Below are 27,608 nucleotides of genomic sequence, written 5' to 3'. Positions count from 1 at the left end.
AGTTATGCAGCAGTGAGGCATCAGTGAGACATCAGTGAGGGAACAGTGAGGCAGCAGTAAGGCAGAAGTGAGGGAACAGTGAGGCAGCAGAAAGGCATTAGTGAGTCAACAATGAGGCAGGAGTGAGGCAGTAGTGAGGCTGGAGTGAGGCAGGAGTGAGACAGGAGTGAGGCAACAGTGAGGCAACAGTGAGTCAATAGTGAGGCAACAGTGAGGCAGGAGTGAGGCAATAGTGAGGCAACAGTGAGGCAGCAGTGAGGCATCATTGAGGCATCAGTGAAGCATCAGTGAGGGAACAGTGAAGCATCAGTGAGGCATCAGTGAGGCATCAGTGAGGCATCAGTGAGGCATCAGTGAGGCATCAGTGAGGGAACAGTGAGGCAGCACTGATACAACAGTGAGGGAACAGTGAGGCAGCAGTGAGGCATCAGTGAGGGAACAGTGAGGCAGCAGTGAGGCATCAGTGAGGGAACAGTGAGGCAGCAGTGAGGCATCAGTGAAGGAACAGTGAGGAAGCAGTGAGGCATCAGTGACGGAACAGTGAGGCATCAGTGAGGGAACAGTGAGGCAGCAGTGAGGGAGCAGTGAGGCAGCTGTGAGGCAGAAGTGAGGCAACAGTGAGGCTGCAGTGAGGCATGAGTGAGGCAGCAGTTAGGCAGGAGTGAGGCAGCAGTGAAGCAGCAGTGAGGCAGCAGTGAGGCAGCAGTGAGGCAACAGTGAGGCAACAGTTAGGCAGCAGTGAGGCAGGAGTGAGGCAGCAGTGAGGCAACAGTGACACAGCAGTGAGGCAACATTGAGGCAGCAGTGAGGCAGCAGTGAGGCAGCAGTGAGGCAACAGTGAGGCAGCAGTGAAGCAGCAGTGAGGCAGCAGTGAGGCAGCAGTGAGGTAGCAGTGAGGTAGCAGTGAGGCAACAGTCAGGCAAGAGTGAGGCTGCAGTGAGGCAGCAGTGAGGTAGGGATACAACAGCGAGGCAGCAGTGAGGAAGCATTGAGGCAACAGTGAGGCAGCAGTGAGGTAGGGATACAACAGCGAGGCAGCAGTGAGGAAGCAGTGAGGCAACAGTGAGGCAGCAGTGAGGCAGCAGTTAGGCAGTGATACAACAGTGAGGCAACAGGGAGGCAGCGATACAACAGTGAGGCAACAGTGAGGCATCAGGGAGGTAGTGATACAACAGTGAGGCAACAGTGAGGCAACAGTGAGGCAGCAGTGAGGCAGCAGTGAGGCAACAGTTAGGCAGCAGGGAGGTAGTGATACAACAGTGAGGCAACAGTGAGGCAACAGTGAGGCAGATGTGAGGCAGCAGCGAGGCAAAAGTGAGGCAGCAGTGAGGCAGCAATGAGGCAGAAGTGAGGCAGCAGTGAGGTAGTGATGCAACAGTGAGGCAGCAGTGACGCAGCAGTGAGGCAACAGTGAGGTAGCAGTGAGGCAGCAGTGAGGCAGCAGTGAGGCAGCAGTGAGGCAGTGATACAACAGCGAGGCAACAGTGAGGCAGTGATACAACAGTGAGGCAGCAGTGAGGAAGTGATACAACAGTGAGGCAACAGTAAGGCAACAGTGAGGCAGCAGTGAGGCAACAGTGAGGCAACAGTTAGGCCGCACTGAGGCAGCAGTGAGGCAGCTGTGAGACAGCAGTGAGACAGCAGTAAGGCAAAAGTGAGACAGCAGTGAGGCAACAGTGAGGCAACAGTGAGGCAGCAATGAGGCAGCAATGAGGCACCAGTTAGGCAGCAGTGAGGCTGCAGTGAGGCAGCAGTGAGACAACAGTGACGCAGCAGTGAGGCAGCAGTGAGGCATCAGTGAGACAACAGTGAGGCAGGTGTGTGGCAGCAGTGAGGCAACAGTAACGCAACAGTGAGGCATCAGTGAGGCAGCAGTGAGGCAACAGTGAGGCAGAAGTGAGGCGCTAATTAGGCAGCAGTGAGGCAGCAATGAGGCAGCAGTGAGACAACAGTGAGGCAACAGTGAGGCAACAGTGAGGCAGTAGTGAGGCAGCAGTGAGGCAACAGTGAGGCAGAAGTGAGGCGCTAATTAGGCAGCAGTGATGCAGCAATGAGGCAGCAGTGAGACAACAGTGAGGCAGCAATGAGGTAGCAGTGAGGCAACAGTGAGGCAAGAGTGAGGCAGCAGTGAGGCAGCAATGAGGCAACAGTGAGGCAACAGTGAGCCAACAGTGAGGCAACAGTGAGGCAGTAGTGAGGCAGCAGTGAGGCAACAGTGAGGCAGAAGTGAGGCGCTAATTAGGCAGCAGTGAGGCAGCAATGAGGCAGCAGTGAGACAACAGTGAGGCAGCAATGAGGTAGCAGTGAGGCAACAGTGAGGCAAGAGTGAGGCAGCAGTGAGGCAGCAATGAGGCAACAGTGAGGTAGCAATGAGGCAGAAGTGAGGTAGTGATACAACAGTGAGGCAGCAGTGAGGCAACAGTGAGGCAGCACTGAGGCAACAGTGAGGCAGTAGTGAGGCAGCAGTGAGGCAGAAGTGAGGCAGCAGTGAGGCAACAGTGAGGCAGAAGTGAGGCGCTAATTAGGCAACAGTGAGGCAGCAATGAGGCAGCAGTGAGACAACAGTGAAACAGCAATGAGGTAGCAGTGAGGCAACAGTGAGGCAAGAGTGAGGCAGCAGTGAGGCAGCAATGAGGCAACAGTGAGGTAGCAATGAGGCAGAAGTGAGGTAGTGATACAACAGTGAGGCAGCAGTGAGGCAACAGTGAGGCAGCAGTGAGGCAGTGATACAACGGTGAGGCAGCAGTGAGGTAGTGATACAACAGTGAGGCAGCAGTGAAATAGTGATACAACAGTGAGGGAACAGTGAGGCAGCAGTGAGGCAGCAGTGAAGCAACAGTGAGGCAGCAGTGAGGCACCAGTGAGGCAGCTTTGAGACAACAGTGAGGAAGGAGTGTGGCAGCAGTGAGGCAACAGTAAGGCAACAGTGAGGCAGCAGTGAGGCTGCAGTGAGGCAGCAGTGAGGCAGCAGTGAAACAACGGTGAGGAAGGAGTGTGGCAGCAGTGAGGCAACAGTAAGTCAACAGTGAGGCATCAGCGAGGCAGGAGTGAGGCATCAATGAGGCAAGAGTGAAGCAACTGTGAGGCAGGAGTGAGGCAACAGTGAGGCAACAGTGAGGCAGCAGAGAGGCAGCAGTGTGGCAACAGTGAAGGAACAGTGAGGCAACAGTGAAGCAACAGTGAGGCAACAGTGAGGCAACAGTGAGGCAGCAGTGAGGCAGCAGTGTGGCAACAGTGAGGCAGCAGTGAGGCAGCAGTGAAGCAGCAGTGAGGCAACAGTGAGGCAGCAGTGTGGCAACAGTGTGGCAACAGTGAGGCAGCAGTGAGGCAGCAGTTTGGCAACAGTGAGGCAGCAGTGAGGCAGCAGTGAGGCAGTGACATAACAGTGAGGCAGTGATACAACAGTGAGGCGGCAGGGAGGTAGTGAAACAACAGTGAGGCAACAGTGAGGCAACAGTGAGGCAAAAGTGAGGCAACAGTGAGGCAGCAGTGAGGCAACAGTGAGGCAGCAGTGAGGCAGCAGTGAGACATCAGTGAGGCAGCAGGGAGGCAAGAGTGAGGCAACACTGAGGAAAAAGTGAGGTAGCAATGAGGCAACAGTGAGGCAGCAGTGAAGCAGAAGTGAGCCAACAGTGAGGCAGCAGTGAGGCAGCAGTGAGGCAGCAGTGAGGCAGTGATACAACAGCGAGCCAGCAGTGAGGTAGTGAAACAACAGTGAGGCAACAGTGAGGCAGCAGTGAGGCAAAAGTGAAGCAGTAGCGAAGCAGCAGTGAGGCAGCAGTGAGGCAGCAGTGTGGCAACAGTGATGCAACAGTGAGGCAACAGTTAGGCAGCAGTGAGGCAAAAGTGAGGCAGCAGTGAGGCAACAGTGAGGCAGCAGTGAAACAGAAGTGAGCCAACAGTGAGGCAACATTGAGGCAGCAGTGAGGCAGTGATACAACAGCGAGCCAGCAGTGAGGTAGTGAAACAACAGTGAGGCAACAATGAGGCAGCAGTGAGGCAAAAGTGAAGCAGTAGCGAAGCAGCAGTGAGGCAGCAGTGAGGCAGCAGTGCGGCACCAGTGAGGCAACAGTGAGGCAACATTTAGGCAGCAGTGAAGCAGAAGTGAGCCAACAGTGAGGCAACAGTGAGGCAGCAGTGAGGCAGCAGTGAGGCAGTGATACAACAGCGAGCCAGCAGTGAGGTAGTGATACAACAGTGAGGAAACAGTGAGACAACAGAGAGGCAACTGTGAGGCAACAGTAAGTCAGAAGTGAGGCAACAGTGAGGCAGCAGTGAGCCAACAGTGAGGTAGAAGTGAGGTAGCAGTGAAATAGCAGTGAGGTAGCAGTGAGGCAACAGTGAGGCAGCATTGAGGTAGCAGTGAGGCAACAGTGAGGCAGTAGTGAGGCACAAGTTAGGCAGCAGTGAGGCAGCAATGTGGCAACAGTGAGACAACAGTGAGACAGCAGTAAGGCGACAATGAGGCAACAGTGCGGTAGCACTTAGGCAACAGTGAGGCAGCAGTGAGGCAGCAATGAGACAATAGTGAGGCAGGAGTTTGGCAGCAGTGAGGCAACAGTAAGGCAACAGTGAGGCACCAGTGAGACAGCAGTGAGGCAGCAGTGAGACACCAGTTAGGCAACAGTGAGGTAGCAGTGAGGCAGCAGTGAGGCAGTGATACAACAGTGAGGCAGCAGTGAGGCAGTGATACAACAGTGAGGCAGCAGTGAGGCAGTGATACATCAGTGAGGGAACAGTGAGGCAACAGTGAGGCAACAGTGAGGCAGTAGTGAGGCAACAGTGAGGCAGCAGTGAGGCAACAGTGAGGCAACAGTGAGGTAGTGAGACAGCAGTGAGGCAACAGCGAGGCAGCAGTGAGGCAGCAGTAAGGCAACAGTGAGGAAACAGTGAGGTAGCAGTGAGGCATCAGTTAGGCAGCAGAGAGGCAGCAGTGAGGCAGCAGTGAGACAACAGTGAGGCAGCAGTGAGACAACAGTGAGGCAAGAGTGAGGCAGCAGTGAGGTAGCAGTGGTACAACAGTGAGGCAGTGATACAACAGTGAGGCAGCAGTGAGGTAGTTACACAACAGTGAGGCAACAGTGAGGCAGCAGTGAGGCATCAGTGAGGCATCAGTGAGGCATCAGTGATGCATCAGTGAGGCATCAGTGAGGCATCAGTGAGGCATCAGTGAGGCATCAGTGAGGCATCAGCGAGGCATCAGTGAGGCATCAGTGAGGCATAAGTGAGGCATCAGTGAGGCATCAGCGAGGCATCAGTGAGGCATCAGTGAGGTATCAGCGAGGCATCAGTGAGGCATCAGTGAGGCATCAGTGAGGCATCAGTGAGGCATCAGCGAGGCATCAGTGAGGCATCAGTGAGGCATCACTGAGGCATCACTGAGGCATCAGTGAGGGAACTTTAAGGCAGAAGTGAGACATCAGTGAGGCATCTGTGTGGCATCAGTGAGGCATCTGGAGTTACCTGGAGAGAGTTCCGGGGGTCAACGCCCCCGCGGCCCGGTCTGAGACCAGGCCTCCTGGTGGATCAGAGCCTGATCAACCAGGCTGTTGCTGCTGGCTGCACGCAAACCAACGTACGAGCCACAGCCCGGCTGATCCGGAACTGACTTTAGGTGCTTGTCCAGTGCCAGCTTGAAGACTGCCTGGGGTCTGTTGGTAATCCCCCTTATGTGTGCTGGGAGGCAGTTGAACAGTCTCGGGCCCCTGACACTTATTGTATGGTCTCTTAACGTGAGGCATCAGAGAGGCATCAGTGAGGGAACAGTGAGGCAGAAGTGAGGCATCAGTGAGGAAACAGTGATGCAGCAGTGAGGCATCAGTGAGGGAACAGTGAGGCAGCGGTGAGGCAGTAGTGAGGCAGCAGTGAAGCATCAGTGAGGGAACAGTGAGGCAGCAGTGAGGCATAAGTGAGGTAGCAGTGAGGCAACAGTGAGAAAGACGAGAGGCAGCAGTGAGGCATCAGTGAAGGAACAGTGAGGCAGTAATAAGGCATTAGTGAGTCAACAATGGGGCAGGAGTGAGGCAGGAGTGAGGCAAAAGTGAGGCAACAGTGAGGCAATAGTTAGGCAAGAGTGAGGCAAGAGTGAGGCAATAGTGAGGCAACAGTGAGGCAGGAGTTATGCAGCAGTGAGGCATCAGTGAGACATCAGTGAGGGAACAGTGAGGCAGCAGTAAGGCAGAAGTGAGGGAACAGTGAGGCAGCAGAAAGGCATTAGTGAGTCAACAATGAGGCAGGAGTGAGGCAGTAGTGAGGCTGGAGTGAGGCAGGAGTGAGACAGGAGTGAGGCAACAGTGAGGCAACAGTGAGTCAATAGTGAGGCAACAGTGAGGCAGGAGTGAGGCAATAGTGAGGCAACAGTGAGGCAGCAGTGAGGCATCATTGAGGCATCAGTGAAGCATCAGTGAGGGAACAGTGAAGCATCAGTGAGGCATCAGTGAGGCATCAGTGAGGCATCAGTGAGGCATCAGAGAGGCATCAGTGAGGGAACAGTGAGGCAGCACTGATACAACAGTGAGGGAACAGTGAGGCAGCAGTGAGGCATCAGTGAGGGAACAGTGAGGCAGCAGTGAGGCATCAGTGAGGGAACAGTGAGGCAGCAGTGAGGCATCAGTGAAGGAACAGTGAGGAAGCAGTGAGGCATCAGTGACGGAACAGTGAGGCATCAGTGAGGGAACAGTGAGGCAGCAGTGAGGGAGCAGTGAGGCAGCTGTGAGGCAGAAGTGAGGCAACAGTGAGGCACCAGTTAGGCAGGAGTGAGGCAGCAGTGAAGCAGCAGTGAGGCAGCAGTGAGGCAGCAGTGAGGCAACAGTGAGGCAACAGTTAGGCAGCAGTGAGGCAGGAGTGAGGCAGCAGTGAGGCAACAGTGACACAGCAGTGAGGCAACATTGAGGCAGCAGTGAGGCAGCAGTGAGGCAGCAGTGAGGCAACAGTGAGGCAGCAGTGAAGCAGCAGTGAGGCAGCAGTGAGGCAGCAGTGAGGTAGCAGTGAGGTAGCAGTGAGGCAACAGTCAGGCAAGAGTGAGGCTGCAGTGAGGCAGCAGTGAGGTAGGGATACAACAGCGAGGCAGCAGTGAGGAAGCATTGAGGCAACAGTGAGGCAGCAGTGAGGTAGGGATACAACAGCGAGGCAGCAGTGAGGAAGCAGTGAGGCAACAGTGAGGCAGCAGTGAGGCAGCAGTTAGGCAGTGATACAACAGTGAGGCAACAGGGAGGCAGCGATACAACAGTGAGGCAACAGTGAGGCATCAGGGAGGTAGTGATACAACAGTGAGGCAACAGTGAGGCAACAGTGAGGCAGCAGTGAGGCAGCAGTGAGGCAACAGTTAGGCAGCAGGGAGGTAGTGATACAACAGTGAGGCAACAGTGAGGCAACAGTGAGGCAGCTGTGAGGCAGCAGCGAGGCAAAAGTGAGGCAGCAGTGAGGCAGCAATGAGGCAGAAGTGAGGCAGCAGTGAGGTAGTGATGCAACAGTGAGGCAGCAGTGACGCAGCAGTGAGGCAACAGTGAGGTAGCAGTGAGGCAGCAGTGAGGCAGCAGTGAGGCAGCAGTGAGGCAGTGATACAACAGCGAGGCAACAGTGAGGCAGTGATACAACAGTGAGGCAGCAGTGAGGAAGTGATACAACAGTGAGGCAACAGTAAGGCAACAGTGAGGCAGCAGTGAGGCAACAGTGAGGCAACAGTTAGGCCGCACTGAGGCAGCAGTGAGGCAGCTGTGAGACAGCAGTGAGACAGCAGTAAGGCAAAAGTGAGACAGCAGTGAGGCAACAGTGAGGCAACAGTGAGGCAGCAATGAGGCAGCAATGAGGCACCAGTTAGGCAGCAGTGAGGCTGCAGTGAGGCAGCAGTGAGACAACAGTGACGCAGCAGTGAGGCAGCAGTGAGGCATCAGTGAGACAACAGTGAGGCAGGTGTGTGGCAGCAGTGAGGCAACAGTAACGCAACAGTGAGGCATCAGTGAGGCAGCAGTGAGGCAACAGTGAGGCAGAAGTGAGGCGCTAATTAGGCAGCAGTGAGGCAGCAATGAGGCAGCAGTGAGACAACAGTGAGGCAACAGTGAGGCAACAGTGAGGCAGTAGTGAGGCAGCAGTGAGGCAACAGTGAGGCAGAAGTGAGGCGCTAATTAGGCAGCAGTGAGGCAGCAATGAGGCAGCAGTGAGACAACAGTGAGGCAGCAATGAGGTAGCAGTGAGGCAACAGTGAGGCAAGAGTGAGGCAGCAGTGAGGAAGCAATGAGGCAACAGTGAGGCAACAGTGAGCCAACAGTGAGGCAACAGTGAGGCAGTAGTGAGGCAGCAGTGAGGCAACAGTGAGGCAGAAGTGAGGCGCTAATTAGGCAGCAGTGAGGCAGCAATGAGGCAGCAGTGAGACAACAGTGAGGCAGCAATGAGGTAGCAGTGAGGCAACAGTGAGGCAAGAGTGAGGCAGCAGTGAGGCAGCAATGAGGCAACAGTGAGGTAGCAATGAGGCAGAAGTGAGGTAGTGATACAACAGTGAGGCAGCAGTGAGGCAACAGTGAGGCAGCAGTGAGGCAACAGTGAGGCAGTAGTGAGGCAGCAGTGAGGCAGTAGTGAGGCAGCAGTGAGGCAACAGTGAGGCAGAAGTGAGGCGCTAATTAGGCAGCAGTGAGGCAGCAATGAGGCAGCAGTGAGACAACAGTGAGGCAGCAATGAGGTAGCAGTGAGGCAACAGTGAGGCAAGAGTGAGGCAGCAGTGAGGCAGCAATGAGGCAACAGTGAGGTAGCAATGAGGCAGAAGTGAGGTAGTGATACAACAGTGAGGCAGCAGTGAGGCAACAGTGAGGCAGCAGTGAGGCAGCAGTGAGGCAGTGATACAACGGTGAGGCAGCAGTGAGGTAGTGATACAACAGTGAGGCAGCAGTGAAATAGTGATACAACAGTGAGGGAACAGTGAGGCAGCAGTGAGGCAGCAGTGAAGCAACAGTGAGGCAGCAGTGAGGCACCAGTGAGGCAGCTTTGAGACAACAGTGAGGAAGGAGTGTGGCAGCAGTGAGGCAACAGTAAGGCAACAGTGAGGCAGCAGTGAGGCTGCAGTGAGGCAGCAGTGAGGCAGCAGTGAAACAACAGTGAGGAAGGAGTGTGGCAGCAGTGAGGCAACAGTGAGGCAGCAGAGAGGCAGCAGTGTGGCAACAGTGAAGGAACAGTGAGGCAACAGTGAAGCAACAGTGAGGCAACAGTGAGGCAACAGTGAGGCAGCAGTGAGGCAGCAGTGTGGCAACAGTGAGGCAGCAGTGAGGCAGCAGTGAAGCAGCAGTGAGGCAACAGTGAGGCAGCAGTGTGGCAACAGTGTGGCAACAGTGAGGCAGCAGTGAGGCAGCAGTTTGGCAACAGTTAGGCAGCAGTGAGGCAGCAGTGAGGCAGTGACATAACAGTGAGGCAGTGATACAACAGTGAGGCGGCAGGGAGGTAGTGAAACAACAGTGAGGCAACAGTGAGGCAACAGTGAGGCAAAAGTGAGGCAACAGTGAGGCAGCAGTGAGGCAACAGTGAGGCAGCAGTGAGGTAGCAGTGAGACAGCAGCGAGGCAGCAGTTAGGCAACAGTGAGGCAGCAGTGAGGCAGCAGTGAGGCACCAGTTAGGCAGCAGCGAGGCAGCAGTGAGGCAGCAGTGAGACATCAGTGAGGCAGCAGGGAGGCAAGAGTGAGGCAACACTGAGGAAAAAGTGAGGTAGCAATGAGGCAACAGTGAGGCAGCAGTGAAGCAGAAGTGAGCCAACAGTGAGGCAGCAGTGAGGCAGCAGTGAGGCAGCAGTGAGGCAGTGATACAACAGCGAGCCAGCAGTGAGGTAGTGAAACAACAGTGAGGCAACAGTGAGGCAGCAGTGAGGCAAAAGTGAAGCAGTAGCGAAGCAGCAGTGAGGCAGCAGTGAGGCAGCAGTGTGGCAACAGTGATGCAACAGTGAGGCAACAGTTAGGCAGCAGTGAGGCAAAAGTGAGGCAGCAGTGAGGCAACAGTGAGGCAGCAGTGAAACAGAAGTGAGCCAACAGTGAGGCAACATTGAGGCAGCAGTGAGGCAGTGATACAACAGCGAGCCAGCAGTGAGGTAGTGAAACAACAGTGAGGCAACAATGAGGCAGCAGTGAGGCAAAAGTGAAGCAGTAGCGAAGCAGCAGTGAGGCAGCAGTGAGGCAGCAGTGCGGCACCAGTGAGGCAACAGTGAGGCAACATTTAGGCAGCAGTGAAGCAGAAGTGAGCCAACAGTGAGGCAACAGTGAGGCAGCAGTGAGGCAGCAGTGAGGCAGTGATACAACAGCGAGCCAGCAGTGAGGTAGTGATACAACAGTGAGGAAACAGTGAGGCAACAGAGAGGCAACTGTGAGGCAACAGTAAGTCAGAAGTGAGGCAACAGTGAGGCAGCAGTGAGCCAACAGTGAGGCAGAAGTGAGGTAGCAGTGAAATAGCAGTGAGGTAGCAGTGAGGCAACAGTGAGGCAGCATTGAGGTAGCAGTGAGGCAACAGTGAGGCAGCAGTGAGGCACAAGTTAGGCAGCAGTGAGGCAGCAATGTGGCAACAGTGAGACAATAGTGAGGCAGCAGTAAGGCAACAATGAGGCAACAGTGCGGTAGCAGTTAGGCAACAGTGAGGCAGCAGTGAGGCAGCAGTGAGACAATAGTGAGGCAGGAGTTTGGCAGCAGTGAGGCAACAGTAAGGCAACAGTGAGGCACCAGTGAGACAGCAGTGAGGCAGCAGTGAGACACCAGTTAGGCAACAGTGAGGTAGCAGTGAGGCAGCAGTGAGGCAGTGATACAACAGTGAGGCAGCAGTGAGGCAGTGATACAACAGTGAGGCAGCAGTGAGGCAGTGATACATCAGTGAGGGAACAGTGAGGCAACAGTGAGGCAACAGTGAGGCAGTAGTGAGGCAACAGTGAGGCAGCAGTGAGGCAACAGTGAGGCAACAGTGAGGTAGTGAGACAGCAGTGAGGCAACAGCGAGGCAGCAGTGAGGCAGCAGTAAGGCAACAGTGAGGAAACAGTGAGGTAGCAGTGAGGCATCAGTTAGGCAGCAGAGAGGCAGCAGTGAGGCAGCAGTGAGACAACAGTGAGGCAGCAGTGAGACAACAGTGAGGCAAGAGTGAGGCAGCAGTGAGGTAGCAGTGGTACAACAGTGAGGCAGTGATACAACAGTGAGGCAGCAGTGAGGTAGTTACACAACAGTGAGGCAACAGTGAGGCAGCAGTGAGGCTGGAGGCAGGAGGCAGCAGTGAGGCAGCAGTGAGGCAGGAGGCAACAGTGAGGCAACAGTGAGGCAGCAGTGAGGCAGCAGTGAGGCAGTGATACAACAGCGAGGCAGCAGTGAGGTAGAGATACAACAGTGAGGCAACAGTGAGGCAACAGTGAGGCAACAGTGAGGCAACAGTGAGGCAACAGTGAGGCAGCAGTGAGGCAGCAGTGGTACAACAGTGAGGCAGCAATGAGGCAGGAGGCAGCAGTGAGTCAGCAGTGAGGCAGGAGGCAAGAGTGAGGCAACAGTGAGGCAGCAGTGAGGCAGCAGTGAGGCAGTGATACAACAGCGAGGCAGCAGTGAGGTAGAGATACAACAGTGAGGCAACAGTGAGGCAACAGTGAGGCAACAGTGAGGCAGCAGTGGTACAACAGTGAGGCAGCAATGAGGCAGGAGGCAGCAGTGAGGCAGGAGGCAACAGTGACGCAACAGTGAGGCAGCAGTGAGGCAGCAGTGAGGCAGTGATACAACAGCGAGGCACCAGTGAGGTAGTGATACAACAGTGAGACAACAGTGACGCAACAGTGAGGCAGCAGTGAGGCAACAGTGAGGCAGCAGTGAGGTAGCAGTTAGACTGCACTGAGGCAGCAGTGAATCAACAGTGATGCAGTAGTGAGACAGCAGTGAGGCAACAGTGAGGCAGCAGTGAGGCAGCAGTGAGGCAGCAGTGAGGCAGCAGTGAGACAACAGTGAGGCAGGAGTGAGGCAATAGTGAGGCAACAGTGAGGCAGCAGTGAGACAACAGTGAGGCAACAGTGAGGCATCAGTGAGGCAGGAGTGAGGCATCAACGAGGCAAGAGTAAGGCAACAGTGAGGCAGGAGTGTGGCAACAGTAAGGCAGCAGTGAGGCAGCAGTGTGGCAACAGTGAGGCAACAGTGAGACAACAGTGAGGCAGCAGTGTGGCAACAGTGAGGCAGCAGTGAGGCAAAAGTGAAGCAGTAGCGAAGGAGCAGTGAGGCAACAGTGAGGCAGCAGTGAGGCAACAGTGAGGCAACAGTGAAGCAGCAGTGAAGCAGCAGTGAGGCAACAGTGAGGCAACAGTGAGGCAGCAGTGAGGCAACAGTGAGGCAGCAGTGAGGCAACAGTGAGGCAGCAGTCAGGCAACAGTGAGGCAGCAGTGTGGCAACAGTGAGGCAACAGTTAGGCAACAGTGAGGCAGCAGTAAGGCAGCAGTGAGGCAACAGTGAGGCAACAGTGAGGCAGCAGTGAGGCAACAGTGAGGCAGCAGTGAGGCAACAGTGAGGCAGCAGTGAGGCAACAGTGAGGCAGCAGTGTGGCAACAGTGAGGCAACAGTAAGGCAACAATGAGGCAGCAGTGAGGCAACAGTGAGGCAGCAGTGAGGCAACAGTGAGGCAACAGTGAGGCAGCAGTGAGGCAACAGTGAGGCAGCAGTGAGGCAACAGTGAGGCAACTTTAAGGCAACAGTGAGGCAGCAGTGAGGCAACAGTGAGGCAGTAGTAAGGCAACAGTGAGGCAACAGTGAGGCAGCAGTGAGGCAACAGTGAGGCAGAAGTGAGGCAGCAGCGAGGCAACAGTGAGGCAACAGTGACGCAACAGTGAGGCAACAGTGAGGCAGCAGCGAGGCTGCAGTTAGGCAACAGTGAGGCAACAGTGAGGCAGCAGTGAGGCAACAGTGATGCAGCAGTGAGGCAACAGTGAGGCAACAGTGAGACAACAGTGAGGCAGCAGTGAGGCAACAGTGAGGCAGCAGTGAGGCAACAGTGAGGCAGCAGTTAGGCAATAGTGAAGCAGCAGTGAGGGAGTGAGGCAACAGTGAGGCAGCAGTGAGGCAACAGTGAGGCAGCAGTGAGGCAGCAGTGAGGCAGCAGTGAGGCAGCAGTGAGACAACAGTGAGGCAGGAGTGAGGCAATAGTGAGGCAACAGTGAGGCAGCAGTGAGGCAACAGTGAGGCAGCAGTGAGGCAACAGTGAGGCAGCAGTGAGGCAGCAGTGACGCAGCAGTGAGGCAACAGTGAGGCAGCAGTGAGTCAGTGATACAACAGTGAGGCAGCAGTGAGGCAACAGTGAGGCAGCAGTGAGTCAGTGATACAGCAGTGAGGCAGTGATACAGCAGTGAGGCAACAGTGAGGCAACAGTGAGGCAGCAGTGAGACAACAGCGAGGCAGGAGTGAGGCAATAGTGAGGCAACAGTGAGGCAGCAGTGAGGCAACAGTGAGGCAACAGTGAGGCAGCAGTGAGGCAACAGTGAGGCAGCAGTGAGGCAGGAGTGACGCAGCAGTGAGGCAACAGTGAGGCAGCAGTGAGTCAGTGATACAACAGTGAGGCAGCAGTGAGGCAACAGTGAGGCAGCAGTGAGTCAGTGATACAGCAGTGAGGCAGCAGTGAGGCAACAGTGAGGCAGCAGTGAGGCAGTGATACAGCAGTGAGGCAACAGTGAGGCAGCCAGCACAAATGATGTGACAGCTGAACATCTTGATGTTATGAAGACAATTACTGAATAAAGTGGATGGAATGATCAAGGAACTTTTTCTTTGACAAGAGAGACTTGTTCAGGAAATGGATGACTTCCAGGACTTTTATTTATAAGAACAAAACATCTCAACCTGTGTTTAAAGCTTCTAAGAATCATCTAACTCTTTTATTGGGAGGTAATTCTTACGATAATTTTAGAATAAAACTAATGGTTGTTTATGAGTGTTTAAATCTTGACTCACTGAGATGCTACAACCATTGGCCACTTCCAGTTCTTTGTTTATTTTCTGTGACTCGTTTTAAAGTTATTTTATCCCAGGTGTTGAAAAATATTGTAAGGACAACAATATTGCATTTAAATGATTAATGATATTTGAATAATATTCCAGGTCATCCAACTACATTTGGTTCATTATGTGAGAATGTAAAAGTTATTTTTTGGCCACTAAACACAATATATTTATTGCAGCCCATGGATCATTACAACATCCAAGGCCAACCACATAAGAAATCTTTTTAAAACTGCAATTGCAAGAAGTGAAGGCAATTAAACCCATGTGCTAAACCCATGGCAATGGTGACAGCATCACCGGCTGCTCCCATATCTTTGTAGTCTCCTGGGCCGATCTACAGTGAGAGTGGTAGTGTAATAAAGTACCTGGATAGTGTGGGCGTGGGTGGGTGGTGGCTGGTGCTGGAGAACGTGAAGATACAGTTGACCATCTTGGAAAGTTATCCTGGAGTAGCGGTCGTCATCTTGGTCTTGCTGGACACCCAACACCAGGCCAGCCTCCACTAGCCTCTTGACGCTATCACTCATCCCACGAAGATGATCAACCTGTGGACAGTTACCACCATTATCACCTGTGTACACTGTCAGTACCATTATCACCTGTTTACAGTGGCGCTACCATTATCACCTGTGTACACTGTCACTATCATTATCACCTGTGTACAGTGTCACTACCATTATCACCTATGTACAGTGTCACTACCATTATCACCGGTGTACACTGTCACCACCATAATCAGCTGTTGCTGCAGCCGCAGCAACAAGGCTGCTCTTATATCTTGCTGTCCCCTGGGCCTATCCGAACTCCAGTGATGGCCAAATTGCAAGTACTGCTTTCAAGTACCAGACCTGCTGCCAGACGTGAACCAGACATGAAACGTTTTCCAATATAATGAAATAGCTGACCTCCATATCAACTGCACCAGTGTTCAACGAGAAGACAACATGGCAGAAAACCTGATCAACAAAACTCCAAGGAAATGGCAGGTCTGTAGGACTTTTTTCTCCTCAGTGCCAAACGAGGGAAAGAATTGAGCATTTAAATATGGCTGACCAGCATCCAAACACCAGCTACTGCCAGACGTACAACTAGCGAAGTGAAATTCTCATCTTTACTGACGTTCATCTGTACTGACAGTAGCATCATATCTGTATCACCATCATATCACTTGTATTTCCCTCTCGTTACCAGTGCTAACAAGAGGGAAACACAGGAGACATTGTCAAATCAACAATACTGTGGAAAATTGCATTTAGCTGAATGTATCATTATATACATAACAGTAAATGAACAAAGATAATTATTATTTATCAGTTAGACAAGTAGGAATTTGGGACACCTAGGTCGCAAAAAATGTCCCCCTTCGATACCTACCACTGTCATATCCACAAGTTGCTCTGGACCTATTAATCATAAATGAAATATACATCACCAGGAATGCTGGTAAATATATAAATTTGAGGACTGTATATTAAATTTAAAAATTATTATATATAAATACACATTTATATAACAGAATGAGAATATATCTTAATCATAACACTCACCGATTTGACTGGAAATCAAGGTGTATCATACTCAGAAAACCTCTGTCTATACATGAAAATAACAACTGGCCAGAATTATAACATAACAGACAAATCTGAGGTTCCTGGAGCTGTCTTGTCCAGTCGCCTGATATCTCAAGTTATGCAGGACTGCACATCCAACAATTTCGCCTCCTATTTGAGAGGTGTCAGCCCAGTTTTAACGTCTAGAGCACGAAAAATTCTTCCCAATATTCACAACGTCTGTTATTCAATTCAAACAAAATGGCGACTCTCTTCTGCACAGACGCAGGCTTTCCGTTTTCTATGACATAAATATTATTAAATACGGCATGGCCATCTATTTACATATAACTACTGTATTTCTGGAAAATATATACAATATTTTCCACACTGCGGCCGGACGGAGTTCGTTGCTAAGCAACTCAAATTACTCCTTCCTTTATGAGACGATTCCAGCAAGTTCTGGCTTGAGTGGCTGTTCTCCTAGTAGGTCTTACTATGGTCTAGTGGCTAACTCGACGGGCTGGAGTTTTGAGACTCTATGACCGCGGGTTCAATCCCGGCCGGGGGGTATGGTTTATTTGCAATCGTGTCATTACGATTTCTTAAGTCAAGTTATGATTTCATCTTCCGGCATCACTTGGTCAGCGTTATCTTCCATATCACTCGTGTCACTTTCCCTCAGATTTTCATTTACTTTTGATTGAACACCTAATTCCAAGGGAATCAATTTATTAATTGTGCATAAACTTTCCTGGCCACGACACAACACTTTGACATTCCTGACAACACCTTGTGCATCTGGTACAATGTCAATACTTTGCCTAGAGGCCACAATGTTCGATGTTGTTCAGTATCAATCAACACAATGTCACTTGATTGAATGTTCTGTCGATTTACTGCCTCTGTCGCACCATAAAAGTGTTCACGTAGTGTAAGAAGATATTCCTTACGCCACACATTAGACCAATGATCAATTACTTTATTTAACATTTTAAATTTATCACACAACACTTCCACATCATTGTAATCTTCATCACTTTCTTCCGGATTATCTCTATAGACAGGGGCAGCTTCCAATTTCCTTCCACATATTAGTTGAGAAGGTGTAATACATCTGCATCAGGTGTATCACTCATGTATGAGAGAGGCCTATTATTTATACGATTTTCTGCCTCCACTAACACTGCACGAAATTCTTCCAAATTAATTCTCTTCCAGTGTAGTACTTTACGGAGACACCTCTTCACTGTGCCTATCAGTCTTTCGTACAGCCCCCCCTGCCAAGGGGCTCTAGGAGTAATAAATTTCCAGGTACACCCTCGCTGGGTTAACAGAGATTGAACATCGTTACTATTATTTAATTCTATCAAAATTTGTGGCATTATCCGAAATCATCAACCTCAGACAGGATATCCTAGCTGCAAATTTTCGAAACAGCTGTATAAACTGTTCTGCAGACAAGTCCTGTGCCACTTCTAAATGAACTGACCTAGTAGCAGTACAGGTGAACAAACAAACATACACTTTCAGTGGAACACCATTTGATGTACCTGTTAAAATTATTGAACCATTATAGTCTACACCTGTTACATCAAATGGTTTCACTAATTGTACACGCTCCTTTGGCAAAATTGAAGGACCTGGGTACATATAGGATCTGGCATCCACACGGCGACATATTACACATGATTTAATCACCCTTTTTACACTTTGCCATCCTTGTGAAATCAAGAAAGCTTCCCTAATACAATTTAAGGTATCTTGTACCCCACCATGCATTACATTTTTATTGGCATTTAGAACAATCAGATGTTGAGTTAGATGATGAGTTTTGGGCAGTAAGATAGGGTGTTTAGCATAATCACCCAATTCAGCATTTTGTAACCTACCTCTGCTCCTAATTACATTGTTCTCTAAATACAGCCCCAATTTCTCTATTATGGAACCTTTCACAATTTTTCTTTCCATCATCAATTTAATTTCATTTCCATAGATTTCCTCCTGTACCCTCTTTATCCAATATTCAAGAGGATGTGAAAACTTAAATGAAATATTCATCTTGTTTAGAAATTTAAACACCAACTTAGTTACATTGATTAATTTGGGTAAAGAAGAATACCTATTTATATCAATGGCTAAGGAAGGACAAACTATTGGAGCGGTGGTCACAGTAATTTCAACAGGAGCAATATATGCCTTTTGTACAGGCCAATTAGCTTTATTTACCAACCAGCTCGGTCCTTTAAACCATGATACAGCATTTACAAATTTAGCATAAGGTAAACCTCGAGACAAGAAATCAGCTGGATTCTCCTCACCAGGTATATGATTAAATGTTAACATATGCTGACCCAAACTATTATACTTCTCTTGCATCTGATTAATTTCAGTGACTCTATTTTGTACATACACAATTTTACTGTTTCCATTTTGAATCCATTGTAAGGATACGTCATTACCAGACCAAATTACAGTGTCACTAATATTTATCTACTGCAACTTATTTCTTACATAATTAGCTAATTTGACACCTACATAAATGGCTGTTAATTCCAACTGAGGCAAGGTACGTGATTTAATTGGAGACACTTTAGCCTTAGACATAACAAGAGAAATAACACTATTACATTGAACGTAAGCAACTGCTCCATATGCCAGTTTTGAAGCATCACAAAAAATGTGGAGAACATTTTTCCCATTTGGATTGGCCACCTGGCGTGGGAACTCCAACATTGGAATTTTTTCATAATCACCAATTAATTCATCCCACCTGTTAATGAATTCCTCAGATAGAGTTTAATCCCAAGCACATTTAAGTTTCCATGCTTCCTGTATTAATAATTTCCCACTTATAGTAAGGGGTGACACTAAACCTAGTGGATCAAAACATTTGGAAACTTCAGCAAGCAAAACTCTCTTAATTAATTTATTGGGCATACTGTAATTTTTAGGTTTTAACATTAACAAATCTCTCTCAGTATCCCAAGTTAATCCCAATACATTACTACATTTTGGCACTTCATCTCCAGGGTAATCTTTACTCATTTTTCCTTCAATTTGGACGAATTACTGTTCCATTCTCTCAGAGGCATATTTGCACTTTGCATTATTTAATTAGCCTCTCCATAAGTCATTAACAGTTCCTCTTCAGTTGATGTCACACCCAGGAAATTGCCAACAAAATTCTTTGCTCATTACTTTACTCAGTGGACTTCCCATACATTTAAGGTGTGCATTTATCTTCGCTTGAAGTAGGAATGGACTGGATGTAGCACCAAATAATTCACTCCTAAAGCGAAAGGTTTTCAAAGTGCTAAGTGGGTCAATAGGATTCTCAGGCCATAAGAAGCGGGTACAATCCCGGTCAGCCTCTTGTAAACCCACTCTTAGGAAAGATTTACTTATGTCAGCTGTAAAGGCATAATTCTTCATCCTGAAATTTAATAAGATATCTCCTAATTTTTCCGTCAACGACGGACCTGTCATCAGTCATTTAAACTAGGTAGATTTTTGTTACTCCTGGCACTACAATTAAACACAATTCTCAGAGAAGTAGTCTTAGAATCCTTCTTCACTCAGTGATGTGGCAAATAGTGACCATAAATTTTGGCTTGCTCAGGAGGTACCTCTTCTATGAATTTATTAATTAACTGCTCAGCAATTATATCATTATAGGCAGTTAACAAGTCTGGTGTCTTACTCAGTTCGCGGAGCTGAGCCTTTAACTGTCCATATGCCATTCTGTAATTAGTGGGCAATTCTGGATGGTTCAATCTCCACGGAAGTCGTACCCAGTATTGTCCAGATTGAAATTTTACATCTCTCAGGTATTGCTCCTGAGTAAAAGAATCGTCTGGAATTTCTTCATTTACATTTATTCCAATGCTGTCTAATTCCCACAATTTATGCACTGGCTCAACACCATCCTCTATGGAAGAATTATACTGGGGCACGACTTCATGAGTAAGACACACAGTTATGGTATTTGTAGTTTCCTCTATTCATGAATTATTGTTACGAGGAATCCTACCATACATTACATGGCCTCCAGCAGTCTTCAAAAGGGTGACACCACATTTCTTTACCATACCCTTTACAATGGAAGCATAATAGTCACTACCTATCAAAATATTTATTGGGCCTACAGAATCATCACTTACCCAAGAAGGTGCTAAATTTACATTATGTGAAAGTCTTCCTGAAGCTTTACTAAGCCCTACTGTAGGTATTTTCTCTGTAAGTCTATCTACAATTACTGCATTAACACGTTTTTTCTCATTGCCCAACCTGACAGTTACATAAACAGTGTCATACAATTGAACTCTTTTATCTGAGAGAAAACCAGATAATTTTAAAGTTGTGAGATTTCCCATCTGTACTTTCATACCATTAAGACATTTACGTTTAATGAAAGTACGTTGGGATCCCTGGTCTAGTAATGCAGTTACATTTTTTGATGTATGTCTTTTATCATCAATTTTTACCTGTAACACAGGTAAGGCTACTTCAGCAAAACCATCATTATTAATGTTAGCAGAAATTTTTACATTAGCTACTGTTGTGTCAGGATTGTCAACATTATCATTATTATCAACATTATCATATAGACCTTTACACATGACTATATGGTGTCTTCCTTTGTGACATTGATAACAGAAGTTTAATTTGGCATAACAATCCTTTACATTGTGATTACCCAAACACCTGATACATCTGTCAAGTTCCTCCAATCTTTCAACTTTATCATTTTATGAATTGTATGCATTGCAATTCTTAGAAAAATGAGTACCCTTGCAGAAGAGACAATCTCTCTTTTCTCTGACTGGTTTCTTATTAACTGGGCTACTCTTGGGAGGGTACGTATTCTTCTTACCTTGTGGAGAATCATTATTTCTGATTCCTGCTAATTGATATGCATCTATGCAACTCTTTTTAGGAAATGAAATTTGATTATTACCATTGGGATAATTTTTCCCTTTGTGAAACTTGACAGATACCTTAGAGTTATTATGTGTTGCATCTTTAAAATGAGTTAGTTGGCTGGTCTGCAACTGAACAATTAATTCTTGTAGACCTAATCTTATTTCCTCCCGACCAAAATAACTCTTGTGATACTTGTTCGAGACACATTCAAGTGTTTTACAGCTGAATTTATTCTGTACTTTGGCACTCAATAACCAGTCTGATTCCTTCAGATTATATTTATTTCTTAAAATTTTGAGAGTGCTCTCCAGTTTAACTCTAAACTGTTGTAAGCCTTTGTAAGTGTGATCTGGAGATTTTAACTTAAAAATGATATTCACTAGATCCAACCTACTTTGTTCTATATTTCCATAAGTGACTTTCAACAAGTCAACTGCTTCCTTGTAAGAGTCATCTACATTGGGAAAGGCTTGTATGAGTATGTGAGCATCTCCTCTTACCTGTCCTTTGAGGTAAAATAATTTAGTTACACAGGCTAGGTCACTCCTGTCATGCACAGCTGCTTTAAAAATTGACCAAAATTCCTCTCAGTTTTCTCCAGGATTAAACACAGGTAAACATTATTCTGGGAGTTTTGGCAAAGACATCTTATTCGTTGGAGCAGACTGATTAACTGCCTGGTTTACACATTTTAATTTATTCAAGGCCTGACTTTTACAAGAAAGAATCTTTTCCTCTAATTCACAATACTGATTAATCATAAGATCTACTTCAGTCTCATCTACACAGTTTACTAATAAATCTCCTTCATATTTGTTGTAATATAATTTGTATGAATCATATCTATTCCCTAAAGCATCTAAATACAATTTTAAATCATCAGTATTCACAGTTTTTTGATACATTAATTACAAGCACTTATTATATGCCTTGGTTACATGAACTTTTCTAGCCTGTATTGATGCTTTCTTTACTCTATATTCCATATGTTTGTCTTCTATATTAATTTCCTCATTTTCAGCCATGATGCAATGTATTAAATTCAACTTAATTAATAACACTGATTACTACTTACAACACTGATTCAACTTACCTTTGAATAAATCCCAACTGCTTGAGCTTATCAATCACATGCAAAAAAATTATAATATAAATTTAAAATGTACATTAATACAAACAAACCTTTAGCCAGACTTGGCTTATCAAAATTATTATACAAATTAATATAAATCCTTGCCAGAATTTGGCATAGCAAATTATTATTATACACATTAATATAATTAGTTACACTTGGCTTATCAATTACACATACACTGATATAAATATTGGCCAGAATTGTCTTATCAAATTAATATTATACAAATACATTAATATAAATCCTAGCCACTTTTTCTTTGCAAAATTAATATTATACACTTTAATACAATTAGCTACACTTGGCTTATCAATTACACATACAATTATACACATTAATATAATCTTTAGCCACACTTGACTTATCCAAATTAATATTGTAATAATTATAATCCACTACACATTAAGTAAATTTGTGAACTTAACATCCACCTCCTTCTGTCATTTCACATATAATTATTAAGTAATTAACTAATTAATGACTTCACTAATTACCTCCGGTTCAAGAAGGACCAACGGGCAAATTAAATGTGGAAAATTGCATTTAGCTGAATGTATCATTATATACATAACAGTAAATGAACAAAGATAATTATTATTTATCAGTTAGACAAGTAGGAATTTGGGACACCTAGGTCGCAAAAAATGTCCCCCTTCGATACCTACCACTGTCATATCCACAAGTTGCTCTGGACCTATTAATCATAAATGAAATATACATCACCAGGAATGCTGGTAAATATATAAATTTGTGGACTGTATATTAAATTAAAAAATGATTATATATAAATACACATTTATATAACAGAAGGAGAATATATCTTAATCATAACACTCACCAATTTGACTGGAAATCAAGGTGTATCATACTCAGAAAACCTCTGTCTATACATGAAAACAACAACTGGCCAGAGTTATAACATAACAGACTTATCTGAAGTTCCTGGAGCTGTCTTGTCCAGTCGCCTGATATCTCAAGTTATGCAGGACTGCACATCCAACAATTTCGCCTCGTATTTGAGAGGTGTCAGCCCAGTTTTAATCTCTAGAGCTCGAAAAATTCTTCCCATTATTCACAACGTCTGTTATTCAATTCAAACAAAATGGCGACTCTCTTCTGGGCAGACACAGGCTTTCCGTTTTCTATGACATAAATATTATTAAATACGGCATGGCCATCTATTTACATATAACTACTGTATTTCTGAAAATATATACAATATTTTCCACAAATACAAAACTCCAAGGATATAGGACTGTTATCTCTCAGTGACAGTCGTGGGAAAGAAGTGAATAGTTAAACAGTCAAGGTTAATGTTTCAGTAGCTGACTTATATTCAGCTGGCCAGTGTACAGTGAGAGAATCATAGCAGAAAACGCCAAATATTTCTATAAACTCAAGGAAAGTCAGGTTGTAGGTGGCGTTTACTTCCCTCAGTGTTTTAAAAATGGCTGAGTCAGCAGACAAGTCAGGCAGTCAACAACACCACACAACCCCCGATAAATGGAATTGAGAGGATTTGGAAGGATAAAACCATTGATTAAACGTTTCTGGTCTACCAGAATGGAAAGGAATTAGAAGTTAATAGGTGAAACCGGACTGTGAAGTGAGACGGGAAGGGGAGTGTGTAATAAAGGGTTAATTGAAAGGGGTGTGTTAAGTTAAGGAAAAAGTGAGCAGTGAAGAGGGTTTTGAAGAAGAAAATTTACTAGTAATTCAAACATACTATACCAATAAAGGGGTAACCCCAAGCAGTTGTCAACTAGTAAGTGTATCTTATGACTTTATTCAAAAAGAACTAAGCAGGTTAAACCCAACTAAGAGCACTGGCCCGGATAACATCCCGTCTAAGTTCCTAAAAGATGGTGCTTCTGAACTGTCAATCCCTATTGCTCGCATAATAAATCTATCAATCACCACTAATACAGTACCGGATGGGTTCAAGGAGGCCAGAGTTACTCCTATCTTCAAGAAAAATAGTAGGTTTGATTTAAGCAACTTTATGCCTGTTAGTATACTCGGTATAATATTCAAAATTCTAGAGAGGGCGGTGTACTCTCAAGTAGTTAAGTACCTTAATGACAACAACATTCTCTATAGCTATCAATCAGGCTTTAGAAGATCTTACTCAACCGACACTTCCCTAATTAATCTGATGGATTACCTGAGAACTGAAATGTCAGTAGGGAACCTCATAGGTATGGTAACCTTAGACCTGCAAAACACCTCCGATACTGTCAACCACAATGTATTATGTAAGAAACTTCAAGTTATCGGTATAGGTTCTGTAGACTGGTTTAAGTCCTACCTTAGCAACAGGAGACAAATTGTCAAAATCAGCAAAACGGAATCAGAACCCCTGCCGATAGCATGTGGAGTTCCCCAAGGTAGTATTCTGGGTCCCTTATTATTCTTATGCTATGTCAATGACATGCCTATCAGTGTCAAGTGCAAACTTCTACTGTATGCAGATGACAGTGCTCTGTTAGTGTCAGGTAAAGACCCACAAGATATAGCTAATGTTTTAACACTGGAACTGGAGTCCTGCAGCAAATGGTTAGTAGACAACAAACTATCATTACACCTCGGGAAAACTGAAGCCATTCTCTTTAGCACGAAACATAAACTGAGAAGGGTAAATAATTTTAATGTCCACTGTAATGGGGAGCCCATCATTTTGGTTTCATCAGTAAAATATCTGGGAATCCCCTTTGACCCATGCATGTCAGGAGAATTGATAGGGAACAGTGTAGTAAAGAGAGCGAATGCCAGACTGAAGTTCCTGTATAGACAAGCACAGTGTCTACCTACTGAGGCTCGCAGGACCCTATGTCTAGCCCTTATACAATGCCATATGGATTACGCTTGCTCTTCATGGTACTCTGCCTTGACAAAAAAAAAAAGAAAAAAAAAAACTGAAAGATAGACTGCAAATCACCCAGAACAAAATCGTAAGATTCATCCTGGGGCTGGGACCAAGAGAGCATGTAGGCCAGAATGAATTACAGCAGTTGGATATGCTGAATGTTGAAGACAGAGTAAAGTAACTGAAGCTAAATCATGTTTATAAAATTGCTCACAAGCAGTGTCCAGAATATCTTGCTGTCAGTTTTGTCAAGGTTGGGAACCGCAGCAATCATAGTACTAGGGGGAGAGAGCACAACTTTGTAGTACCCACAGTCATTGGCCAGGCTTCAAACACCTTTTATTGTACAGCAATAAAGGAATGGAACAGACTGCCCGCACATGTCAAAGCCAGTCATAGCATGAACCAGTTCAAGAAGAGTGCCAAAAGGTGTCTGATGAATGTAGGTACAGAAAGGGAGTGGAATGATTTTCTATTTTTTAGCTAACATACGTGTAAATTTTACCTTATTCCTAGTAATGACCCTCGTATTGTAGATAGTCTTAATGACCCTCGTGTAGTAGATAGTCTTTTTAGTATGATAATAAGATGTTATCTTCATTATAGAATAATAAGAAAATATTATAACCTTTATATTATAATAATAAGGTAAAAGGACCCCAAAGGAAATAAGTCACTGTGTCTGACTTTTTTGGGTTATCCCAGGTTCTCTACACATATGCTGCTATGTATGATAATTCTATGTAACTGTATTTGTGTATACCTGAATAAACTTACTTGCTTGCTTACTTAATCACCTGTGTATGCTGTCACTACCATTATCACCTGTGTACAGTGTCACCACCATTATCATCTGTGTACAGTGTTACCACCATTATCATCTATGTACAGCGTCACCACCAATATTATCTGTGGACAGTGTTACCACCATTATCGCCTGTGTACAGTGTCACTATCATTATCATCTGAATACCTGAGGGGTTTTCGGGGCTAATCACCTCCACAGTCCGGTATGTGACCAGGACTCATTGTGTATCAGAGTGTGATCAACTAGGCTGTTACTGCTAGCTGCACGTGAATAGTCGTACGAGCTACAGCTCGGCTGGTCAGGTACTGCCTTAGGTGCCTATCCAGCTCCTTTTTGAAGACAGTTTGGGGTCTATTGGTAATCCCCGTTATGTACGTTGGGAGATAGTTAAATAGTCTTGGGCCTCTGACACTTATTGTGTTGTCTCTTAATGTACACCTGGCGCCGGAAATAAGTGGTATAAAATACCGACACAATGGATCTATAAACACATATGCAGTATAATGTGATCCTTGATTGACAACGTTTTGCCCACAAATCTTTTGCTTTCATAGGGAGTGATTTTGGTGTGCAGGTTTTGGACTAATCCCACTAGAATTTTCCAAGTGTTTATTATCATATTTGTTTCTCATCTGCGTACCAGGGAATACAAATCAAGGGGCTTCAGGGAGGGGCGAGCAAAATCACTAACTTTTTTTTATCAGATTTCAATGGGATTGTGACAGTGAATTAAGCAGCATAAAAAAACGTATAGGCTGTGTTTGTTTTGACTGTTAGCCTTTAAGTTAGATAGAAAAAATTAATTTTGCACAATTTTATGGGTCCTAGGACTTTCCTTTTTCTACTAAATTGGGAAGATGTACAATGCTGTAGTTGACATCAGATGAAAGATAAAGGCTAGATTAATAATGACCCATGACAGTTTAGCGATAATGTCAGTAGATTCCATTAAGAAAATGTTTTAGTTAATAATTTTTTTGTGTACAAAAAAAAATCATTAAAAACAAAGCTGTAAACAGTAACACAAATCTACCCTGGGTGTTTGTAGAAACATCATTCCCCAATTACGTCTGCAAAAATCATGACAATCCTATTAATATTTATCGCAGGAGAGGTATTACAATATCAATAACTTATTTCTGATTTATTATTGATTTTGTTTGGTGTGCCAAATCTGAGCATGTTGCACTCACCCCTTCTTGTTGACAGCCTGCAGGCTACTTGTTGACAGCCTGCAGGCTACTTGTTGACAGCCTGCAGGCTACTTGTTGACAGCCCGCAGGCTACTAAGGGACTCGCCGCTTCACACTCTAGCCAGCACAGTAGATGTCATGTAGAGTATTTAATTCGCAATTTTTGGTGGAAAAAAAAAAACACTAATTGCCAACATATATTTTTGCTGACAGCAGCACCAAAAAAAACAAAATAATAATAAAAAACATACTTAGAAATACGATAGAAACAAGTAAATTACATCAAAATGTTGCCAGAATTTTGTACTATTTTTTCAGTAAGAAATTTTTTTTCCATAATTTTTCAATTTTAATTTCCTGAAACTGGAAAAAGGATCACCCCTCCCTTCAACTGTTCCCAGTAATTTAGATAATTTATCGTACTTATACATGCCCTGAAAATTTTCTGTATATTCTCAAGGTCTGCAATTTCGCCTGCTTTGATTATTATAATCAAATAAAGCGCTAAACCGACAAGGGTCATGCAGCACAGTGGGGCAGAAAATAGTGCTGGGGTTATAAATAGCTAGGTGGAGAGGGGATCAGAGGAGAAGGAAGAAAAAGGCTGAAAGAGACACTAGGGATTATATGTCAAAGTTCGTATAGTTGTGGACAATTGCATTTATCTGAATAAAACTCATTATGTACAAAACAGTAAATGATAACAAAGATAATTATTATTTATCAGAGTTACATAGACAAGTAGGAATTTGGGACACCTAGGTCGCAAATTATTATTATTATTATTATTATTATAATCAAGGGGAAGCGCTAAACCCGGAGGATTATACAGCGCCTGGGGGGGGATGTGGAAGGCATTCAGGCTTAATTCGGGGAACTGGAGCACAGATCCAACTCCCTAAATCAAGAGCCCCTCACCAACATCAAGGAACCTTCCTTGAGGGGCCTAGGTCGCAAAAAAAAATAAAAAAATAAATAAAAAAAATGTCCCCCTTCGATACCTACTACTGTCATATCCACAAGTTGCTCTGTACCTATTAATTATCAAATGAAAAATACATCACCAGGAATGCATTAAAACAAGGAAGTGTTTTTGGGTATGCCCAAATGAGATAAATCAGTGGACTAAAATCACAAGGGTATTAAAAGAGGATAACATC

The 27,608-nt window shown here is 46.0% G+C and overlaps 2 protein-coding genes across 2 annotated transcripts in view; both read right to left on the bottom strand.

The window, feature by feature from the left end:
* Positions 1–14,509, bottom strand: part of LOC138853155 (uncharacterized) — a 64,558-nt gene extending 50,049 nt beyond the window's left edge. The window contains exon 1 of the mRNA XM_070088156.1: positions 14,336–14,509. Coding sequence (XP_069944257.1) covers positions 14,336–14,497 — 162 coding nt within the window. The 5' untranslated portion in view covers positions 14,498–14,509. The remainder of the gene's footprint in view (positions 1–14,335) is intronic.
* Positions 1–27,608, bottom strand: part of LOC138853156 (zinc finger protein 84-like) — a 218,064-nt gene that overhangs the window by 130,615 nt on the left and 59,841 nt on the right. The gene's annotated exons all lie outside the window — the stretch shown is intronic.

This window comes from Cherax quadricarinatus, chromosome 24, assembly GCF_038502225.1.
Source record: "Cherax quadricarinatus isolate ZL_2023a chromosome 24, ASM3850222v1, whole genome shotgun sequence".
Lineage (NCBI taxonomy): Eukaryota > Metazoa > Arthropoda > Malacostraca > Decapoda > Parastacidae > Cherax > Cherax quadricarinatus.
Note: the sequence above shows the minus strand (reverse complement) of the source record. Positions and strands in the feature narration are given on the sequence as shown.